At 44.7% G+C, this 22139-nt stretch overlaps 1 protein-coding gene across 1 annotated transcript; it reads right to left on the reverse strand.

Annotated features, from left to right (window-relative positions):
- Positions 1–551: 551 nt before the first annotated feature.
- Positions 552–21936, reverse strand: LOC110285787 (acyl-CoA desaturase 3). Its single transcript, XM_085833865.1, has 5 exons — positions 21627–21936; positions 8261–8391; positions 6665–6870; positions 3837–4069; positions 552–879 (listed from the first exon to the last, which is right to left on the reverse strand). The coding sequence occupies exons 1-5, from the start codon at positions 21934–21936 to the stop codon at positions 680–682; spliced, it is 1080 nt and encodes a 359-aa protein (XP_085689991.1). The 3' UTR covers positions 552–679.
- Between the last annotated feature and the right edge of the window lie 203 nt (positions 21937–22139).

Here is a 22139-nt window from a genome sequence, read left to right on the forward strand (position 1 = left end):
AGAGCAGTCAGTGCTCTTAACCACTGAGCCATCTCTCCAGCCCCAGAGAAAGACTGTTTTTAGAACTCATTCCTTGCAACGCCATCTCTGCTTCAAGGTCCTCCCTGGCATGGTAGCGCTCCTCCATGATGTCTTAATGCCACACCAGCTCAGTGCCAAGGAAAGTTTAGGGGTTTTGGTTGTCTTTTTGATGGTGTGTGTGTATGTAGTGTGTGTGTATGTGTGTGTGTGTATGTGCTTTTGTCTTTCCTGTGGCCTGATGGGAATTAACAGAGAACATCCAGGAAGATCTGGTTGGATATGGTTTGAGACACCTACCCTGAAGCTCAAGAGAGATCAAGGAAAGAGTGCTCCTGGTGGGGCTCTTTAATTTAAAACATTTGCTGCGTTTTCAAAGGTCTATTCCAACCTGTGGCTCACCTGCAGCTCTCCTGAAAAGGCAGTAAAGTAATAAGAAGGGTTAAGCAATAAGTAGGTCCCTCGAACACAAGACTAAGAACAGGAGAATTTCTGCTTAGCATCATAAAAGAAAGTTTTTGGTCTTTTAATATTTGAATATTCTACAAGAATAGTGTCTTGAAGTAGGACTCTACACAACATGGGTGCTTCTTTTCAGTATTTGAAAAAACATTATTAAACCCCTATCCAGCTGGCTTTTGGAATAGACTTGACTCCAAATTCAGCCACTTTTGTGACTCCCGTCTCCAGTTCTCTTAATCCTGGCTAAGACAGTGGCCTTAGAAACTTTCTTCCGGTCGTAAGCCAGGCCCAGTGCAGCCATGCAGTCGATGAAGAACGTGGTGAAGTTGATGTGCCAGCGGTACTCACTGGCAGAGTAGTCGTAGGGAAAGGCGTGGTGGTAGTTGTGGAAGCCCTCGCCTGCAACAGAAGCAAGAAGAGCAGTCAAGGGCCTAGCCAAGGTGGGGCTTCATCCAGCCATTAGGGCTCATAGTGGCTTCTGTTGCTGCTGCTTCTCAGAGCTTTGATGCAGGAGGGTGGTGCAGGGGAGTGTCCATCAAATAGGACCCCTATAATAAAGATTTCTTGTTTCATCTGCTATTGATTTTTTTTCTGAAATTTATGATTTTTTTTTAGTTACAGTTACTTGTAAACAAACCTGAACATTTAATTCAATATTTTACACAAACATATTGCAAGATATAAAAACTGTTGGAGTCAGTCTGGCAACTCAGGTTGGATACAAAGAGCTCACATAACAGTGCAAGTCTGAAAAATTGTTCTCTGATCACCACACAGGCACTGTAGCATGTACCATTCTCCTCGTATCACCCACACAGCTGCATAGCCATGCAGATATACATACTGTGGTGGCTATTCTTATTTTTATTATTTATTTATTTATTTATTTATTTATCTATAATTTATTTATCTATGTATTTATTTTTGTAGTGTGTGTGGAGGTGAACGATTTCATGACAACTTTTCTCTGTGTAGCTCTGGTTGTCCTGGAACTCGATCTGTAGACCAGGCTGGCCTTGAATTCAGAGATTCGTCTGTCTGCCTCCCTGTGCTGAGATTAAAGACATGCACCACCAAGCCCCATTTGTGATGGCTATTCTTGGTTGTCAAATTGAGAATATCTGGAATTAAGTGAAAGTCTGAAATGACTGAGCACACCAGCGAGGGAATTTTTGCCTAAGTTAATCATTTGACAATGGAAGAACCACTTCTGGTCCAGATCTTTGAGGTGGGAAGACACACCCCTCTCTAGTGTGGGCCACACCTCTGCTGGAAGTCTAGAGAAGACATAGAAGAAGGAAACTCCTCACTCTGCCTGCGAGTCCTCACCCTCCCTAGCAAGTCTCTCTCATCACTGGCTTACTTCAGGATTCCAGCTAGCAGGAACAGCAGATAAGACCTCCAGCCTCTAGACTAATCAACTATTGGGTTCTTGGCCCTTCTGTTCATAGGCAGTCATTGTCAGAGTAGCTGAACTACAGCTTCTAAGTCATTCTAACATATATTATATATTATGTACATATAACATATATCTATTCATTTTCTAAGTTCTTTTATTCTAAAGAACCCTGACTAATAAACACACACACACACACACACACTCATACACACATTCACACACACACTCACACAACACACACACATAAATATTCCTTGTGTAATGCGATACTCAAAACATTTTTCTGAAATTTCTAATTTGAATATTTAGCTGAATATTTACATCAATATATTGCAGGAAATATAAACTGTGACTTCAAGAAGAATAAAAATTGCCGGACATTAGTGGTGCATGCCTTTAATCCCAGCACTTGGGAGGCAGAGGCAGTCAAGTTTGAGGACAGCCTGGTTTACAGAGTGAGTTCCAGGACAGCCAGGGAGAAATAGAGAAACCCTGTCTCTCACCTCCCCTCTTGAGTTATAACAAGACAGGCAAACTCTGAAGTCTGGATTTATAATATTTTTAAGTGGCACTGCCTGTAATCCTAGCTCCATGGAGGCTGAACCGGGAGGACAAGAAAGTTCAAGTCTTGCCAGGACAAATTAGAAAGACTGTATTTCTAAGGTAAAGATCAAAGAGCTAGACAAATAGCTTATTGGTAGATTTCAAGGACAGCCTGAGCTACAGAGTAAATGCAGGGCCAGCCTAGACGACTTAGTGAGTTCCTCTCTCACAATGTAGAAAACCGTATTGAGGGCTCAGGGATGTCGTTCAGCTCAGAGCACTTGCACAAGGCTGTAAGTTTCACCCTCCGTTCTTTAGGAGGAGTGGGATGAAGGCAAAAGGGAAGAGAGGGCAGAGGAGAGAGAAAAGCTGAAGGGAGAGGAGAGAAGAAATTGAAGATGTGAATGGCAGGAATCAGGAGAGAAGCAGATGAAGTCAGAGAGGAATGAGAAGGAGCAGAGGAGTGTCAATAGGGACAAAGCAAAGTGCAGGCCGCTACCTAGGACAGAGAAGTCAAAAGAGACTGGAGCTGAGAGCGTTCACAGTAGCTTCATTCACAAAGTACATCTCACAGTCCATAGCTGATTTACTTAAACATTGGTGAATGGAAGAGCACACATAGTGGACCTGCTGCTGCTGCTGCTGCTGCTGCTGCTGCTGCTGCTGCTGCTGGTGATGGCGGTGGTGGTGATGGTGGTGGTGCTGGTAGTGGTGGTGATGGTGATGGTGGTGGTCCCTGAATATCTTGGTTGGGGGTGCAAGTTCATGAAACCACACCAGGGAGAGGAGCCAGTACTCTGAGAATGGTTCACTTTTAAGTCAACTAAACAAAGCTTCGCTTGTTTCCTCTTTCCCTCATATGGCATGACTAGGCTTATTGTATTCTCCGTTGATCTTACTGTTCTATGTATGAATCACCTGATCTAAGCAGGACTAGCCCAGTCCCAAGAACTGAATCAGAGATCAGAGATGCATTGAGAAAGGTTCATTTGGTCATTTGGAAAGCTTTTTTTTTTTTTTTTTACCTTCAATCAAAGGCAGGATTTTTTTTAATCCTTTCCCCTCTTACATAGTGATGCTTAGCCGGGCGTGGTGGCGCACCCCTTTAATCCCAGCACTTGGGAGGCAGAGGCAGATGGATTTCTGAGTTCGAGGTCAGCCTAGTCTACAAAGTGAGTTCCAGGACAGCCAGGGTTACACAGAGAAACCCTGTCTCGAACCCCCCCACCCCCCCAAAAAAGAGTGATGCTTGACTCTCATGTTTTCCCCAATGCCACAACCTCAAGTTTTACAATGGAAGACATGAGACACTAAGCGCCCTTAAGAACAGGTGACTCACGTCTTTCTCAACGCTCACGGAATAAAAAGACCACGGAATGTTAAAATGCCCATCGTAGACTGCCGACTAACTTACCCATACTTCCCAAGGAAACCAGGGCATTCTCCCGGGGATCGATGTTCTTGTCGTAGGGGCGATACCCGTAGAGGTGGGCGGCACTGTTCACCAGCCAAGTGGCGTTGAGCACCACAGCGTATCTCAGTAAAGTGGCAACATAAAAACTGTGTAGAAAAGTCTCGCCCCAGCAGTACCAGGGCACCAGCGTGGGCAGGATGAAGCACATCAGCAGAATGCCAGGCTTGTAGTACCTGTGTGGAGAGATCACACGCTGAGTCTGGAGAAAATTGGCTATTCTCAGTGGGAGGGGCTGCTAACTTCCTCTTACAGTGGGAGAGAATGAGGTAGAACGAGGTAGAAAATTTCAGTACAGAGTGTTATCATTTTTTAAATATTTATTTATTTATTTATTTATTTATTGGTTTTTTTGAGACAGGGTTTCTCTCTATAGCCCTGGTTGTCCTGGAACTCACTCAGTAGACCAGGCTGTCCTTGAACTCAGAAATCTGCCTGCCTCCGCCTCCCGAGTGCTGGGATTAAAGGCGTGCGCCACCACGTCTTTAATAAGTCAGCACATAAGTCTGTGCTGAGCAGAGATTGTCCTAAATTAATTCCACCAGTTAACCAAGCAAGAGCTCCATTGTTCTTACTCATAGAGGGATGAGGTCGGCTACTCAACAAATCAGGACCAAACCCCATTCTCAGCGGTTCTGTGCTGAGGCGCTGTTTCACTCCTTCCTAATCTCACCTCCACACAGAACAAACCGCTAATTCCGAGAGAACCGATTGGTGTCCCTTCAGCAGTAATATCTTGAACTTTCCAGTCACTGGCATGACCTGCATTCAGCGTTCTCATTCTCATGCTCTCTTCCTAATGGGAGTCCTTTCTGGTAGCATTTTGTCTAAGCTCCGCCCCACAGTTACCTGGCAACAGCCAGGAGCGCCTGACTCACTATAAAAGGGGCTGCTTGCCCCTTCCGCTCTATTTTGCTCTTCTTGCTCCTGGCTCTGTCTCCTCGCCCCTTCTCCCCACCTCTCCATTCCCTTTCCCCCCTCTCTCTCCACGTGATCATGGCCGGCCTTCTTCCTCTTTCCCTCTCCCCTGTCCCCTCTCCCCTCTCCCCTGAATAAACTTGTGGCTGGTCGCTCAGGGGGAAGGGATGCCTCAGCATGGGCCCATAGAGGCACCTCCTTCCCCCCATACCTGACTACCCCTCCACCAGAACATATTCCTTCTCTCTTTATCTTTTTATAAAACACAACATTCTCCACTTGTTAACTTGTGTTCTTCCTTACCTCTCAGGCTGCATACTTTCTTCGCCTGACCTGACATTGGCCTTTTGAACACAGGGCTCTGTTTTGGTACCACCCGTTGTTGGAGAAATAAACTCTTCCTTGTCAACCACTTTGATTCTATCTGTAGCTCAGGCACTGCCGGTGACATCAGTCTATGTTACCTTCTTTTCCTCTCATTTCTTTTGTAGGTCAAGGGAACAGACTGCTTCTGGATCCTGCATGAAGCTTTAATCCACTTTCCTATTTTTGGTCTGCACACAGATCTTTCCATTGTTTCTGATGCTGCGTTTTCATTAGCCTTTCTTGTTCTCCCTGAGTGATCTCTGGCCCTTTCTGCCTCTCACAGTACAGACAGTATTTTGCTTTCCCTCATGGTATCTTCAGTATTATGCTAAAATCTCCCAGAGGTTATGGACTTAGTTGAATTAATCGTGTCTATGAATATCCCCAGTCAGTGAATATTTGCTCCATTTAATTGGTTTAATGAAATCAGTTCAGAGAGAGAGGAAAGAGCAACACTCCATGACTTTGGACATCCAAGCAATTAAAAACTAGGGTTTAAAATGATCTGTTTGTTTTTGTTTTATTTTTTTAATATATTTTTAAAAGATTTATTTATTTATTTATTTATTTATTTAATGTAAGTACACTGTAGCTGTCAGACGCACCAGAAGAGGGCATCAGATCTCATTACGGGTGGTTGTGAGCCACCATGTGGTTGCTAGGATTTGAACTTCGGACCTTCAGAAGAGCAGTCGGGTGCTCTTACCCACTGAACCATCTCAGCAGCCCCTTGTTTTTTGTTTTTGTTTTTTTTTTTTTTCGAGACAGGGTTTCTCTGTGTAGCCCTGGCTGTCCTGGCACTCACTTTGTAGACCAGGCTGGCCTCGAACTCAGAAATCCGCCTGCCTCTGCCTCCCGAGTGCTGGGATTAAAGGTGTGCGCCACCACGCCCGGCTGTTTTTGTTTTATTGAAACAGCATAATACTTTATAGCCCTGGCTGTCCTGCACCTCACTCTGTAGACCAGGCTAGCCTCAGACCCACAGAGATCCACCTGCCTTTGCCTTTCAAATCCCGGGACTAAAGATACATGTGCCACCACACCTGGCCAATGTACTCTTTAAAATTGTTTTTTTTTTATTGATGTAGATGTGTGTATGTCTGTGTGAGTAAATGCCCCGTGTGTTCCTGTGCCTCTGAAGGCCAGAATGGGGTGTCAGATCCTTTGGAGTAGGAATTGTGGGAGTAAGTCACCCAGGAAGTCAGTGCTGGGATCTGAACTAGGGTCCTCTGGAAGAAGAGAAAGTGCTTTTAACTGCTGTGCCATCTCTTCAGTCCATAGAGTATCCCTATGTAGCTCTGGCTGGCCTGGACTTCACAGAAGTCTATCTGCGTTTGTCTCCCCAGTGCTGGGGTTACAGGCACACTTGGCTGAAATGATGCTATTGGACAGATAAACCTGGAAATGTATTCAGCTATTTTAAGGACTAAGAGAAATGAGATCTTGAAACCTCATCTCTCAAGCTCCATCCCTCAGCCCCCACTCACCTCCTCTGGAACATCACCAGCTTCTCAGCCTTCAGGTCAGACATGTCCAGTTTTCCACCCTTCTCTTTGACAGCCGGGTGTTTGCGCACAAGCAGCCAACCCACGTGAGAGAAGAAGAAGCCACGGCGGGAATTGTGAGGGTCGGCGTGTGTTTCTGAGAACTTGTGGTGGGCGCGGTGATCTCGGGCCCATTCATACACGTCATTCTGGAAGCACAGGAAAGAGGAGCCCAGTATTGAGAAGAGAGGCCCTCCAAGGAGTCTGCTAGGACCTAGATGTCTGCAAGGGCTTGGGACTTTTAGCGCAACTCTCAGAGTCTTAGGGACTCTGTCTCCAAGGAGGCCTTGGCAATACCCTCTCATGCACACATGCCCGTGAAACGTATGTGAAAAAGCAATTTGAAGACCCCAAACACAAGAACACTGTTGCTTCCCAAGGTTGTGTGGTGGGTAGAAGGTGGGTCTTAATGTTCCGAGAGTTTCACCAGTAGAGAACATGGTGTCTCCTTATGCAAGCAACATGAGACAGGGTTCCTTTCAAGGTATCTGATGGGGGCAGAGAGATTATGAAACAGAAGGCCTGGGACCCCAAGATTCTGCTTTGTTGCAAGGCTGCAAAAACTCTATGTCTTTGCCATCACAAGAGGGTTGTCACACACGTAACCCAAGAGGACCGACGTCTGAGATAGGAGCATGGGCACATTGCTGAATGACCTCTGAGCTTTTCTGAACTTTATCCATTTCTTCAAGCATGTGCTAATGTGTCATTCTTTTTGTCCTCTAAACATAGAGACTGGAAGCCTCCACCATACACATTGTCAGAGCGAGGTGATCACACACATGATAAGAGCCTCAGATATTGTCAAGGCAAAGTAATTAGTTTTCTAGTATTTTTCCCCCTCATCTTCCAAGCTAAATCCTATTCTGTAAGCAGCCTATGGCTAGGTGAGTGTCCCCCTCCTAACTTCCTATAGTCTATCCATTATAAGCTTGTTGCAAGCGCTGTCCTCAGTGCTTGAGTTATCCATCATGGTAGCCCTTGATAGGACAAGATCAGCTTATTTAAAGTCTCAGTTGCTTGGTTTCCTCATCTGTTCCGTGGGTGGGACAATAAGGCCTACTTCCTGGCATCCTGGTTGTGAGGACTTAGGAGTGACTCCATGTCAAATGCTGGTCCAGCGTCCAGCACATGGAGCTATAGACATGTTTGCTCTTATTACCTGAAACAAGGGAATTCTTGAGTCTGGGACACATGCCACTTCCTATTACAGTAGAGTTCAAAGACAATCACGGCAATGCATGATTTATTGGTGACTGAGTGTTTAAAGAACCACAGTGTCTTGATGATATTCTATGGTTTTTTAAGCCAAAAGGACTACACTGCCATATTACATTATAACCCAGGGAACTTAGGGTTCAAAGAAAGTTATGCCTGGAGAGCCTGTTCCACCAATCTCCTGTTTCCCTTCCCAGTGACCTTGAGATGTCCCATGTTGTGGGGATCTCAAGACCACCTTTCTGTGTTCTGATGTCCACCACTCTGCCCTGGATCATGCATAGAGCAGAGACACAAGAAAGAACAGCATCAGCGCCTTACCTGGAACGCCATGGTGTTGGCAATGATGAGGAAGATCCGCAGGGGCAGGCGTGCCTTGTACGTTCTGTGGCTCCACAGGCGATGGACTCCGGCTCCAATGCCCTCAATACTGATCACATAGTAGACAAATGCTGTTGGGACGGAGAACAGAAGAGTCAGCTAACTGCTAAGTGTCCAAGAACACCCTCCCGGTACCAGAGTTTGCTACTTAGGATTTGAAGGAGTCTATGGGTTACTCTTTGAGACATCATAGCATTCAACCTCACAAAAAAATCACCTCCAACCACTCCACCTAGGAATGGATGTGAGTTAGGATAACCCAGGCACAAGGTGGGCGGAAAAGCAGGAAAGAAGACAGGTTGTCGGCATTGCCCACAGCATTATTCTGCTTCTGTTGTCAGACCACCGCAATGCAAAGGATTCTACGCCCTTTGACCTTCAGATCATTTTCCCCAGGGGGTTCAAGGTCATCAACTATTCCAGAACTAAATACTCATAACCAAGAGTGTTTATAAAATAGCAATCAGAGTTCAACCTCAATTGAAGGGAAGATTCATGGACCATGGGGCCGTGACTGTTAACCTGTTGCTACTGCAGCATTTCAGCCCTGTAGCAGAGCGCTTGAGCATGGACTCGAGCAGGTCTCAGGGCGAGTCAGCCCTGCACAGTCACATTTACACAGAGCCTCAAGCTTCACTGATCCTTAACATTATCCTATGTTGCAGCAGAGTCGATCCCATTGTGAACCCCAAGGCTGTGAACTGGAAAAACCTTGTTATGATATGGCTCAGCCCTCGCACATACATCTTTAATCCAAAGAGATTTCTGTAAACAGGATTAAAGAAGGTCAATGATAGGTCAAAAGGTGGAGAAAGCACCCAGCTGACCTTCTTACTTCACCCACATCCTAGAAGAAAAAGGCTCTCTCTCTTTCCCCACACTGTCAAATACGGTTCACCTCAGAGACCCGCCTTTCTCTGTCTTGGGCTTTATTATGTTCACTCCCTGTCAAATGGTTGCTTGGTCCACCTCTTGACCCATCACTGACTCTGTTTGGTTTTTCCAGTTCACAATCTTGGGGTACACAATGTGATCAAATATCCTGTAACTTTCCCCCTTTTTATCTAAATAAAAGACCCCTTCTCTAACATCAATAAACTATAGACTATCTGGTAAGAATTACATTCATAATGTCCAGTCCTTTTGTACTTGGCAGCCTTGGAGAAAGTACTCTACTATCCTGTGTTGGTGAGCCCCAAGTTCTGTACCTGAATCACTTTCTATCCTAACTTGCATTTACTAACCTAAAAACATCTTTGTAGACCTTAAAAGGTTTTTCTTAAATCTTAAACAACTTAAGCTTACCTGTGAGACCATAACTATCTAGTCTTCAACCCCATCAGAGACCCGAGAAGGATAAATATTACCTGAATAAACAGAAAATACAGAGCAAGCACCTTCTAAAACTATAGAAATGACAGAGACAGCTGGCCGCCTGAGCAGTCACCAAGATTTCTCCGCAGTGTTGGGGCAACCGTCTCTTCAGCCTACTGGCCCAGAATAATAATAGTCTGACAAATTTTTGTGTGAAGGAGAAGTTACGAAGGGCTTCTCTGTCTTGTACTGGCAGAATTCAGCAGTTGCCATTCTTTGTGTCCTACTTGTCCACAGTTTGGACAGCATGCTGTCAGCAATTGAGGCAAGGGCAGTTTCTTGCCCAGTGGCAGCTTGCCACATTTGAAGCAAACTCCATAAGGAGAGTCTTCAATGCTCATCATCTTCTTTGAAATAGAATGGGGTACTGCCAGGAGCTGACATGTCTTAATAAAACATCTTTAAATGCCATATTCTACAGATATTTTTGAAGACCATCCAACCACCTCAGCATATATGAATAGGAAACTGTTGCTTGTCTCTATTGTGGTCTGACATAGCTGTGACCATTTTGTACCATGCCTGCTAGCTATTTCATATTGTTGCTGTGCCATGCCTGCCAGTCATTGACACAGGGAAGTGACTTGGATCAGAGCAAGGACATGCTGACCACACGTCCTGTTTGTTCTGTTGGTTCTGAATGTTCTGTATGAGGTTTGCTAATCTTAAGAAACTCCACAAAGCTTTACATAGGGCCCATCAAATCAAAGGACAATATGAACTGTTATGCCTGCAATATCTTGGGTCAGAGCTGACCACAGGGCAGTACTTCGTGTACCTGCATATGAGCTCATTGTGGTTTTATCCTTTGTGAGCTGACAGAGAAAGACAGCCATTGTCATAGTTCAGATAATTCTGAGCTATGTCCCTGGTCCAACCAGTATCAGGGTGCACTGTGTGTTCAATAACCTATTCTTGCTTAACTGAGATCAGTGTTCATGTGGTTTGTGTGTTGATTCCTGAACCCCAACATTTGGTGCATTGGCCAGGAACACCCTTGGACACTCCTCAGTCATTGTTAGGAAATGCCACCAAGCAGCTCTCTCTCCTAGGAGGTAAGTTTGTTTCCTGTACCTGCACAGTTCTTTTTTTTTTTTTCTTTCTTGTTTTGGTTTTGCTTCTGGTGTTGGAGACCCGAAGGTGGGCAACTGCGCATAGCATGAGCCAACGCAGGGAAACAGGTCTCTAAAGATACTGTTAAATTAGGATAATATTTTATGCAATTCCTGTCCTAGATATCAGACTTATAAAAGATAGGATTTAAAACAATGTTTCTTTTTTTTTTTTTTTTTTTTTTTTTGGTTTTTCGAGACAGGGTTTCTCTGTGTAGCCTTGGCTGTCCTGGAACTCACTTTGTAGACCAGGTTGGCCTCAAACTCAGAAATCCGCCTGCCTCTGCCTCCCGAGTGCTGGGATTAAAGGCGTGCACCACCACGCCCGGCTTAAAACAATGTTTCTTTAATGAGGCACTAAAACTGTACTTTCATGCATTGGTATGCAAGAACTTTTCTCTTCTTCTCTTCTCTTCTCTTCTCTTCTCTTCTCTTCTCTTCTCTTCTCTTCTCTTCTCTTCTCTTCTCTTCTCTTCTCTCCTCTCCTCTCCTCTCCTCTCCTCTCCTCTCCTCTCCTCTCCTCTCCTCTCCTCTCCTCTCCTCTCCTCTCCTCTCCTCTCCTCTCCTCTTTTTCTTTTCCTTTTTCTTTTTCCCAGACAGGGTTTCTCTGTATAACCCTGGCTGTCCTGGAACTCACTCTGTAGACCAGGCTGGCCTCGAACTCAGAAATAGGCCTGCCTCTGCCTCCCAAGTGCTGGGATTAAAGGCATGCGCCACCACTGCCTGGCACAAGAACTTTTCTTGCTGATAGCCAGACTTCCTAACAACAAAATAAAGTATTTGATATTTATTTTAAAAACACTGGATTTTGTTTAATCTGTTAAAAAATGGTTTTGTCTTTAAACTTATGGTTACATTGTTAGAACTTTGCTTTGTCTTCCAAAAATTATGATTATTCTGTGTGACCTCATTCTTTAAAAAACAAAGATGCTTCATTTTGATATTGCAAAAGGAACTTTAAAAACTTATAGTTAAATATATAAAGCTATGGGACATTTTAAATTATGTTGAATGTTTTATTGGAATGTCTTTGTTAATGTATGTTGGTTACAATGAAGGAGGAAATTTTTGTGAAAATAGCTATAATGGTAACGATAATAACTTTAGAACTTATAGTGAACCACAGCAATCAAACTAGGGACACACGAAGAGGGGACAATTATGGAGAAAAAAGAAAAAGCTCAGGCAGCCCGTACTGGCTGGTTTTGTGTGTCAACTTGACACAGCTGGAGTTATCACAGAGAAAGGAGCTTCAGTTGAGGAAATGCCTCCATGAGATCCAACTGTAAGGCATTTTCTCAATTAGTGATCAAGGGGGAAAGGCCCCTTGTGGGTGGGACCATCCCTGGGCTGGTAGTCTTGGGTTCTATAAGAGAGCAGGCTGAGCAAGCCAGTAAAGAACATCCCTCCATGGCCTCTGCATCAGCTTCTGCTTCCTGACCTGTTTGAGTTCCAGTCCTGACTTCCTTGGGTGATGAACAGCAGCATGGAAGTGTAAGCCGAATAAACCCTTTCCTCCCCAACTTGCTTCTTGGTCATGATGTTTGTGCAGGAATAGAAACCCTAAGACACAGCCCCTATGATGGTGGGGTGGTCGGATGCCGGATACCATAGCAGAGAGTTTTAAAATAAAACAGAAGTGGGCTACAGTTCTTAACAGGAGGAAGAATGAGAAGATGTCAGGAAAGCTGCAGGTTCCTTGCAGACAGTCGTCATGAATGCATTAAAGGAACCGTAAAAGTCTACCAGAGAAGGAGCCATGATCCACGGTCAGGAGAGTTACTGCAGCTTAAACAGGAAACGCTTCTGGTTCAGGACTGTCATAGCCACAGTTTGAAAAAAAAAATAGCTATTGATTAATGAATAAGGTGTCAGATATAAGATATATATATATATATATATATATATATATATATATATATATTCCTGAGGCCTTTTTATATGTTGTGGTTTTTGTCTTTTTCTTTTCATTACATCAGGTATTTCCTCTGTGAATTATGGTAAGGATGTCAGGAATAAAAATTAAGGAATTTATTCATTCAAAATCCTTTTTAGAGGTTTACAAGATCAAAAAGGTTAAGAATCACTGGCCATGAAATTTATTTCCAATTCCTTTCAGTTTGCCTGAGCTTTGGCAAGGCTCCAGCAGTCACCTCTTTTCAGCCAAAGGAGTTGAGCCAAGCTGAGAAGAGTCCTATTAGCCAAGGGCTTTGCCATTTTTCCAACTTGTTAACCGTTTCCTGTTCTGACACTGGCTTCAGCTTAAACTAAATCCTATGGGAAACAGTCATGCTGCTATATTCTACCAGATAAAGGTCAAAAAAACTTTTTAGCCTCTTTATGGAATATGATTTGGGGTTAAAAAGGTTTTATTTTGGTACTAGAGGAGTTTCAATTCAAAGCTGTAATTTTTTTTTAATTAGGTAATTTCCTCAATTACATTTTCAATGCTATCCAAAAAGTCCCCAATACACTCCCCCCCCCAGTCCCCCACCCACCCACCCCCACCCCTTGGCCCTGGCATTCCCCTGTACTGGGGCATATAAAGTTGGCAAGTCCAATGGGCCTCTCTTTCCAGTGATGGCCGACTAGGCCATCTTTTGATACAAATGCAGCTAGAGACAAGAGCTCTGGGGTACTGGTTAGTTCATAATAATGATCCACCTATGAGGTTGCAGTTCCCTTTAGCTCCTTGGGTACTTTCTCTAGCTCCTCCATTGGGGGCCCTGTGATCCATCCAATAGCTGACTGTGAGCATCCACTTCTGTGTTTGCTAGGCCCCGGCCAAAGCTGTAATTTTTAAGGTTCAAACCTAACAGAGATTGATGTCAGTAACCTTGAAAATGATCAAATCCTTTAATGTGTTCAGAAATTTTTGTAAGGTACAATTTAGAGCAGAAAAAAAACAACAAGAACAACAACAACAACAAAAAAAAACCCCAAGAACAGACAAAAGATTGTTTAACTCAGATATGCTATGTAGGTACTAGCCCTCAAAGAAGTCAGAAATCTGCTAAATATGGCATTTAATAGGTTTAAACTTACTATGACAGACAGAAACTCCCAAATCATAACAGTGACCCCATAAGGTCTCCAAGAAGACGTGGGCACAATGACAAAGGACTCCATTGGGATTAGGGTATGATAACCACTGGGCATAATTGCCCCAATGCCTTGCCTGCTGCCAGAGCCTAGCCTGAACTGTGGATAAACAGAGGACAACTGGAGAATTGACTGCCATACACTGCTTAAGTTCAAGGTAAGGTCAATCTCTCCCATGTTCCTCCCATGTTCCTCCCATGTTCCTCCCATGTTCCTCCTCTTCATCTTCTGGGCCCCATGACCACAGACTGCCTCTGCCCTGGGTGCCATGGAGACCTGGGAGCCCGGGTTGTTAACTGTCTAGGTAATTAAAATATGGACTAGTCTCTGTCATTTTGATTGATACATAGGTCCATCTGGGTTCCAATACATCCTTCTTCAGACCTCTGATCACATTGACAGCTTAACAGCTAAAAGAAAAAAAAAACAAAGAAAAAACCAACAGGCAGCTATCTCCTCACCTCCAGGTAATCCACCGCTATGTTATTAAAAATGGCAAACAGGTTTGCCTTGCCAACAGGCTTCATATTAAATGACACTCTTAATAATCAACTGTCTGTGTCTCATAAGTTATTGGATGAAAAAATATAAAATCTAAAACTTACTTAAGATCTGAAAAAAGTGTTTATAGGTCTAAAAAATGATTGAGATTGATAATACAGATGACAAAGGTTAGAGGATATTAAAAAAAAACTTGGGAGATGATAGAAAAATGATTTAAAAAGATGTTGAAGGTTGATAAATACAAATTAAAACTGGGAGAGTCTAAAAGATGTTTAATATTTGAGAATCTAGGAAGGTTATTTTAAGACATATAAATGGAAGTTATAAAGGTATAAAAATAATTTAAAATAAAAATGGGAAATGTTTAAAATTCTCCCCCGTGCTATTGTTATTTCAATGTTCAAAATTTTGCTATTGATCGATGGAGTTCCGATGAGCTGATGGAACATCAGCAGTTTCCAATTCCATCGCGAGCTCACGATTTTAATTCCCCTTTGGTTGTCTTCTGAGTATATGCTTAAAGATGCTTCCCATCATGCTAAAAACATCTTAAAGATGCTTCCCATCATGCTAAAAACATCTTAAAGATGCTTCCCATCATGCTAAAAACATCTTAAAGATGCTTCCCATCATGCTAAAAACATCTTAAAGATGCTTCCCATCATGCTAAAAACATCTCTGTCCAACCTGCACACTGGGCCCTTTGGACGGAGGAGAGAATGGTCTGTGCCCTCTAACCCAAACCTACAGCTATTACAAGGTCTCAAAGGCATCCGTCTATTCCAGTTATCTAACAGACACTACTTTTTCCCCCTAAAATATGGATTTCAGTACAATGGTAAATACTAATGTACATTCTTTTGTAAACTAAAGTTCATATAAGCTTCAGGGAATCAAAAATGCTAAGACTTGGACCCACCTGCCACAGATCAAATGGACTCCAGATAAGTGTACCTACCTGTTCTTGAAAATGGTCTTTTTCCTTGGTCTTGGAATTCCTTACACCTCTCCCAATTACTAGAGGATTCTGATTTCTGTTCCCACTCCATATTTGTGTCAGCAGATTTTTCACCTGGCTGACAGACTCCATCCAGGGATCACCTGTGAAGCTGCTGAACTCTGGACTTGCTAAAAGCTGATGTTAGCCGGGCGTGGTGGGCGCACGCCTTTAATCCCAGCACTCGGGAGGCAGAGGCAGGCGGATTTCTGAGTTCGAGGCCAGCCTGGTCTACAAAGTGAGTTCCAGGACAGCCAGAGCTATACAGAGAAACCCTGTCTCGAAAAACCAAAAAAAAAAAAAAAAAAAAAAAAAAAAAAGCTGATGTTAACCAGTCCAACGGATGTGATGGCTCCCCGTCTTTCATCTGGATTCGCTAAGTAAATGCTTCTAAGAAACGCCCCATTGCCTAGCCTTCCTGGGCCCCTTGGACAAGGTCCTAATGTCAACAGTAAGCAGTTACAGAAGGAAGATATGACATCTGTCCATTATCCCACCTTATTGGCTGAAATGCTGAGTCAAACAGGAACTCCCCCAGGCCCACTCAGAAAAGGACTCCACTTTGTCATCCTGACCACCCCATGGCCACGAAAATAGATGGGATCCAATCCTGGATTCATCACTCTCTTCTGAAGTTCACCACCCCCCTTCCCCAAAACATCTGGATCCAGACCAGCAATGGGTTGTTAGACAACACCCACAGAACCCATTAAAAATCAGATAAAAAATTCCAGAGGTTTGCTTTCTATTTTATGTTGCCTTGGGCTGCTGAGGGACACGCTCCAGTACAACACACATGAACATCAATTAGAACTATGGACGGAAGCCTAAATAACATGGCTTATGGTTTCCCTGCCCTCACGTTTGACATATGTAAATTGTTTGGGCCAAAATGGAACAGGTGCCCAAAGGCCACAAACATATATGTTCCCTCTTTCTCTAGGTCTTTGGATATAGGATCCAGAATATGGAAAATAGTGTGGCCGCCCTTCAGGTATATGCCTGTCCCTCAGTTGAGGACCCTGACTTGCAGGGGACATGATGTGTGCTTTTGTGCTATGTGGGGTGATAAACCATTAGCCTCCTGGGTAACTGATATGGATAAGGATATTCAGCCACAGAAGGCTGAGAGTCAGTCTAGAAAACGTGGGAAAACCAACCTCACTCAAATTAAGATAAAAATGATACAAATAATTTATGAGATACAGGGTAGATTTGGGGGCTCCTCCTTTATGCATCTGGTAATGACCCTGGGATGATATTCACCATCCAGAGATTCCAGGTCACTAGGAACAGGGTCTTAGACATCAGTGGTTCCAAGAGCATGTTAAACTCTCTCCCTGTCCTAGAAAGGACAAGGTCTCTCTGCTTATATAAGATATCGGTCTCAGTACCTACAACACTGTAATAATGTACAGGTGCTAAGGCAGGAGTTTCCCCTTACTCTTTAGTACCTCTAAAAGGCACTTGGTTTGCTTGTGCCTTGGCACTGACCCCCTGTATCAGTTCCTTTAGCATCACTGAAACTTCTGACTTTTGCATACTTGTACATCGGTAGCCTCTGGTATAGTATTATCCTGGAGAAGGAGGTGAGGGACACCTGGCACCTCTACGCCATTCCCAGATGGCCAGGGCAGTGCCAACACTAATAATGCTTTTCCTAATAAGCATGAGCATAGCAAGGCCTACCAGCCTGAGAGAAGCAACACTTATGAAGGGAGATCAAAATGTCAAACATTTAAGCCAACAAAAACCCAACAAAGACTGATATAAAAGTTTGTCCTCAGCCGGGCGTGGTGGCGCACGCCTTTAATCCCAGCACTCGGGAGGCAGAGGCAGGCGGATTTCTGAGTTCGAGGCCAGCCTGGTCTACAAAGTGAGTTCCAGGACAGCCAGGACAGCCAGGGCTATACAGAGAAACCCTGTCTCGAAAAAACCAAAAAAAAAGTTTGTCCTCCTGACCTCAGAAAAGAATTTTTTTTTCTGAGACAAGGTTTCTCTGTGTAGCCCTGACTGTCCTAGAACTCACTCTGTAGACCAGGCTGACCTCAAACTCAGAAATTTGCCTGCTTCTGCCTCCCAAGTACTGGGATTAAAGGCATGCGCCACCACACCCAGTATCAGAAAAGAAAATTTTTGAGTTAATGATTTGACTCATTGGGACAGCTCAAAAAAGGGGGGAATGCTATGGTTTGACACCTCTCCCTTCAAGCATAGCTGTAGCCATTTTGTACCATGCCTGTCAGCTATTTCATATTGTTGCTGTAACATGCCTGCCAGTCATTGACATAGAGAAGTGACTTGGCTCAAGGACATACTGACCACATTACTGTTTTGTTCTGTATGTTCTGAATGTGCGGTATGGGTTTTGCTAATCTTAAGAATTCCACAAAGCTTTGTGTAGGACCAATCAAATCAAAGGACAATTTGAACTCTTATGTCTGAAATCACTTGAGTCAGAGCTGACCACCCGCAGTACTTCCTGTGTGTGAACTCACTGTGGCTTTTGTGGTTTTCTCCTTTGTGAGCTGACAGAAAAAGATATCTGTTGTCATAGTTCAGATAGTTCTGGGCTCTGTTCCTGATCTGACCAGTATTAAGGTGCAGTCAATAACTATTCTGAGTAGTTAACTGAGATCAGTGTTCACGCCGTTTGTGTGACGATGTCTGAACACCAACAGTCTCTAGCTATTTACTATCCTGGTAAGTACGTTGATGAAGTTAAAAGCAAAGTGTTCATGCAGGGTCCGAGCACTGATCCAGTCTCAGCTGTATCATACATTTCATAGGAATGCAGCACTCCAACTCAAAGCCTACAAGATCAGTGTCTCTAATGCGGAGTGGACACTGGGTGTACCCGTCTGTTGCTCAGATTGGTAGAACTAGGAGGTGGGACTGAGGCCTTGTTAGTACCTACAGGCCATCTGGAAACCATAGAACCTCTGGGGCTGCAGAACTTAGCTGAGATTGGAGACACCAAATATTGTACAAACTGCTATGTGTCCCTCGGTCTCAAGAGTTAATGGTTTTCTAAGTGGTCTCTTTCCTCTTCTCTTCTGCCTTCTGTGTGTCATCTGGTCCTTCTATAGGACCTCAGGACAACCATAGAGATGGTGTCTGTCCTAGGGAAGGGCTGACTGTAACCTTCTGAACTGGGATGAGGCCTCAGATGGTTTGCAGCCTCTGACTCCGTGGTGACTGGGGTCTTCCCATGAAGAGGATCTAACTGTACCTGGACAGAGAAGCCAGTGGAGGGCAAACCCTGAAGTCACAGGAGGAAAGGGAAGGAAGGCTTAAAGCAGAGCCAGAGTACCAAGAAAGGTGTCCGAATCTGCTCCACACCGAAGATTGGATCACCAAGGCGCATTGGCTCCAGAATACAAACAATGTTATCTTAACAGGGGTGCTGGAGTGACAGTCCTCGTGACATTGAGTCATGATCTTATTCTGCCAATTGCTTTGGTCACGAAGGTCCTTTCCCTGTCCCCAGGGAAGGATTATATGTGTCCACACTGATGGTAAAAGAGCTTTCCCCTCAGGTGAGGGTTGGGAAGGTTTGTTCTTTGGCCCTCAGTCTTGTCAGAGAGGTCTTAATCCAGAGGGCTCTACTGAGTGGTTCTCAAATGAGAGAAAAGCTTTTCAAAATCCCCAAGTCAGGAAAATGGAGCACGTACAGCCAGGTGCTAATTATGCACCTTTATTCCTCTGGGATAAAACCAGAAAAGCCTCTAAAACAGAAAGGTAGGAGAGAACTCCATCTGAGACCAAGATGCTGAAGGCAGAATTTTGTAACCCACATTTTACAACAATCATTCTGAGAGCTACCTCATCTACCCACGAGAGTGCAGGGGCAAGAGGGAAGTCATTTCCCATGCCAGCTTCTGGGTGCCAAATTTCTTTACAAAATCATAGCACACACTAACAGGCAGGGCATTGAAGCCAGGGACCACAGTCCTGTGTTTGGATGGCAAACCTTTTCTTGTAGTAGCAACTGATGTCACCCAAGCACAGGAGATTTGGTCAAACACTGAGCACTGAATGGGGCATGTAAGAAAGACGCAGGCTGGAGAGGGAGCTTGCAGGGAATCCCTTCATGCCCGGTCTTTCTGCTTCTGAAATATCATTGCCTCGACAGGTAACTAAAAAACCCAAGATCCTATGAAAGGGAATCTCCTATGGTATATCTTCTTAGGACACTGAGTGAATTTTCTAATTTTCTTCTTCTTCTTCTTCTTCTTCTTCTTCTTCTTCTTCTTCTTCTTCTTCTTCTTCTTCTTCTTCTTCTTCTTCTTCTTCTTTTTAAGATTTATTTTATTATATCTAAGTACACTGTACCTGTCTTCAGACACACCAGAAGAGGGAGTCAGATCTCATTACAGATGGTTGTGAGCCACCATGTGGTTGCTGGGATTTGAACTCAGGACCTTCGGAAGAGCGGTTGGTGCTCTTAACCACTGAGCCATCTCTCCAGCCCATTGGGTGGATTTTCTGAGACAATGCTTAAGGACCCAAATCTCACCAACTTCAAGATGGAAGAGGTCTGGGGCCAACAGAATAACACCAGTCTTTCTACACCAATACATTCTGAGAGAGAGTTGTCAAAGAGTTCCTCACATCCGACACTGTTCCCCCACCCCTCAAACCTTCCAGGAGTATCTAGGAAAGTATGGAGGGCTCACCAGCCCTCATAGCCCCTGGGCTGCAGAGCTCCTTAGAGTCAGGGCTGGTGTGGACCAGAAGCCTTCTTCAAGGCTTTATCCTCTGACATGCCTGTCTATGCCAAGAAAAGATGGGTAGAGGGCAGAGACAACTGGAGTTAGAGGGTGCTAGGTTCATGGCATGCTATGGCTTCAGGAAAAAGGGACAGCTGCAGGCTGGACACAGAGCAGGACGGGAAGCAGCCTGTAATGTAAATATTGGAAAAGCATCTTGCTGACTGGCATGGGCCACACCCTGACAACCTACCTGGAGTAGCAGAGCCACAGGCCTGCATACTGAGTGTTAGAGGAGCCTGCCTCACCCTTATCCAGGCCAAACCAGCCTGGTCTGGCCGGAGACTAAGGTCTGAATGGTTGTAAGGATAACCAACTCTGTTTTTGTACTTTTTCCTTTTCCATGGCTTCTTCTCCTTTGCAGTATACCCTGACTTGTTCCCTGTCTGGGCTCACTCAGCATGGAGCTCATGCTCTTGTTATGGTACCTTATTCCCATGTCCCCTAGGTAGGGCCTGGTTCTCTCATGGCAGGCAGGAAGGGCTGGGACAGGCTGCCAAATAAGTGATATAAAAATGTGTGCCAGGCTGTTGGTTACCTAGGTGCTGCATTGCTACCCCGCAGTGAGCCCTGCACATGGTTTCAGAGCTTGGTCCCCAGCACCCATGTTAAAGTACTTTCAATAATTAAGGATATGACACAGTGGGAGAATACCTGGCTAGTATGCCCAAGGTCATGGGTTTAACAAACAAACAGCAAAACACCCCAGGCTGCTTTTGCCAGAGAGGTCAGCTCAGGATGTAATCCCAGCAGGCTGAAGCAGGAGGATTACCAGGTTCGAGGCGAACCTAGACTGCATAGAGAGCTCCAGGACAGTCTAGGTAACACAATGAGATTCTGGGAAATCAATCAAACAAAACAAACCAGTTGTGGTGATGGACACTATAATGCCTGCACTTGGGAAGTGGGCCCAGAAAATCAGAGACTTAAAGGCATTCTCTGCTAGAGAGAGCTCCAGGCCAGCCAGGGCCACATGAGGACCTGTCTCATGAGAGAAAGAGACAGAGAGACAGAGAGACAGAGAGACAGAGACAGGGAGAGAGAGAGAGACAGGAGAGAGAGAGAGAGAGAGAGAGAGAGAGAGAGAGAGAGAGAGAGAGAGAGAGAGAGAACAAGACACTCTTGCTACCCAATCCAACCGGGCTGTGTTCAGTTAGTTCATCAAGAAAAGGTTAGGGAAACCTGGATACAGAGGCGCCACTGCCCATTGCAAGAATGTCCTTCATTAAAGAGTGGGGAGAAGGCCGGGCGTGGTGGCGCACACCTTTAATCCCAGCACTCGGGAGGCAGAGGCAGGTGGATTTCTGAGTTCGAGGCCAGCCTGGTCTACAAAGTGAGTTCCAGGACAGCCAGGGCTATCAGAGAAACCCTGTCTCGAAAAACCAAAAACAAACAAACAAACAAACAAACAAACAAAAGAGTGGGGAGAAACTGGAGACACTCACTGACCCAGAACAATGAAAGGTACTCACCGAAGAGGCAGGTGTAGGCCTTGCAGGAGGGAACCAGTGTGATCCCGTACAGGGCTCCCAAGTGCAGCAGGGCCATGAGAATGATGTTCCTCCAGACGTACTCCAGCTTGGGCGGGGGTCCCTCCTCATCCTGATAGGTGGGGTCGTGTATATCTTCTTTCATTTCAGGACGGATGTCTTCTTCCAGGTAGAGGGGCACCGTCTTCACCTTCTCTCGTCCATTCTGCAGGCTTCCAGAGGGAGGCGCAGTGATGGTGGTGGTGGTCGTGTACGAAGGCGTCATCTATGACGACAAGGAAGGAGACTTAGGAGAGCAGACTCCAGAAGAAGACACTCTTCTCTGGCATACAGCACTAGGGTACATTAGAGATCCAATCCCTTCTCCAGGGTCTGGCTTAATTAAGGCTTGGTGGAAGAGGAAGTGAGCAGAAACTGTAGAGACTGGTTGTCAAACCTTGAGGTGAAGGGGTGAACCCCGTACATTAC

Source organism: Mus caroli, unplaced genomic scaffold, assembly GCF_978045245.1.
Source record: "Mus caroli unplaced genomic scaffold, Mus_caroli_1 scaffold_20, whole genome shotgun sequence".
Classification (NCBI taxonomy): domain Eukaryota; kingdom Metazoa; phylum Chordata; class Mammalia; order Rodentia; family Muridae; genus Mus; species Mus caroli.

What these genes read in the sequence shown, in the direction of transcription:
- LOC110285787 (XM_085833865.1), bottom strand. Translation starts at nt 21,936, where the DNA reads ATGACGCCTTCGTACACGACCACCACCACCATCACTGCGCCTCCCTCT. An exon ending in CCTTTCATTGTTCTGGGTCA is followed by an intron (nt 8,392 to 21,626) that starts GTGAGTGTCTCC and finishes CCGTCCCAACAG; the next exon opens with CATTTGTCTACTATGTGATC. An exon ending in GGTTTCCTTGGGAAGTATGG is followed by an intron (nt 880 to 3,836) that starts GTAAGTTAGTCG and finishes CTTCTGTTGCAG; the next exon opens with GCGAGGGCTTCCACAACTAC.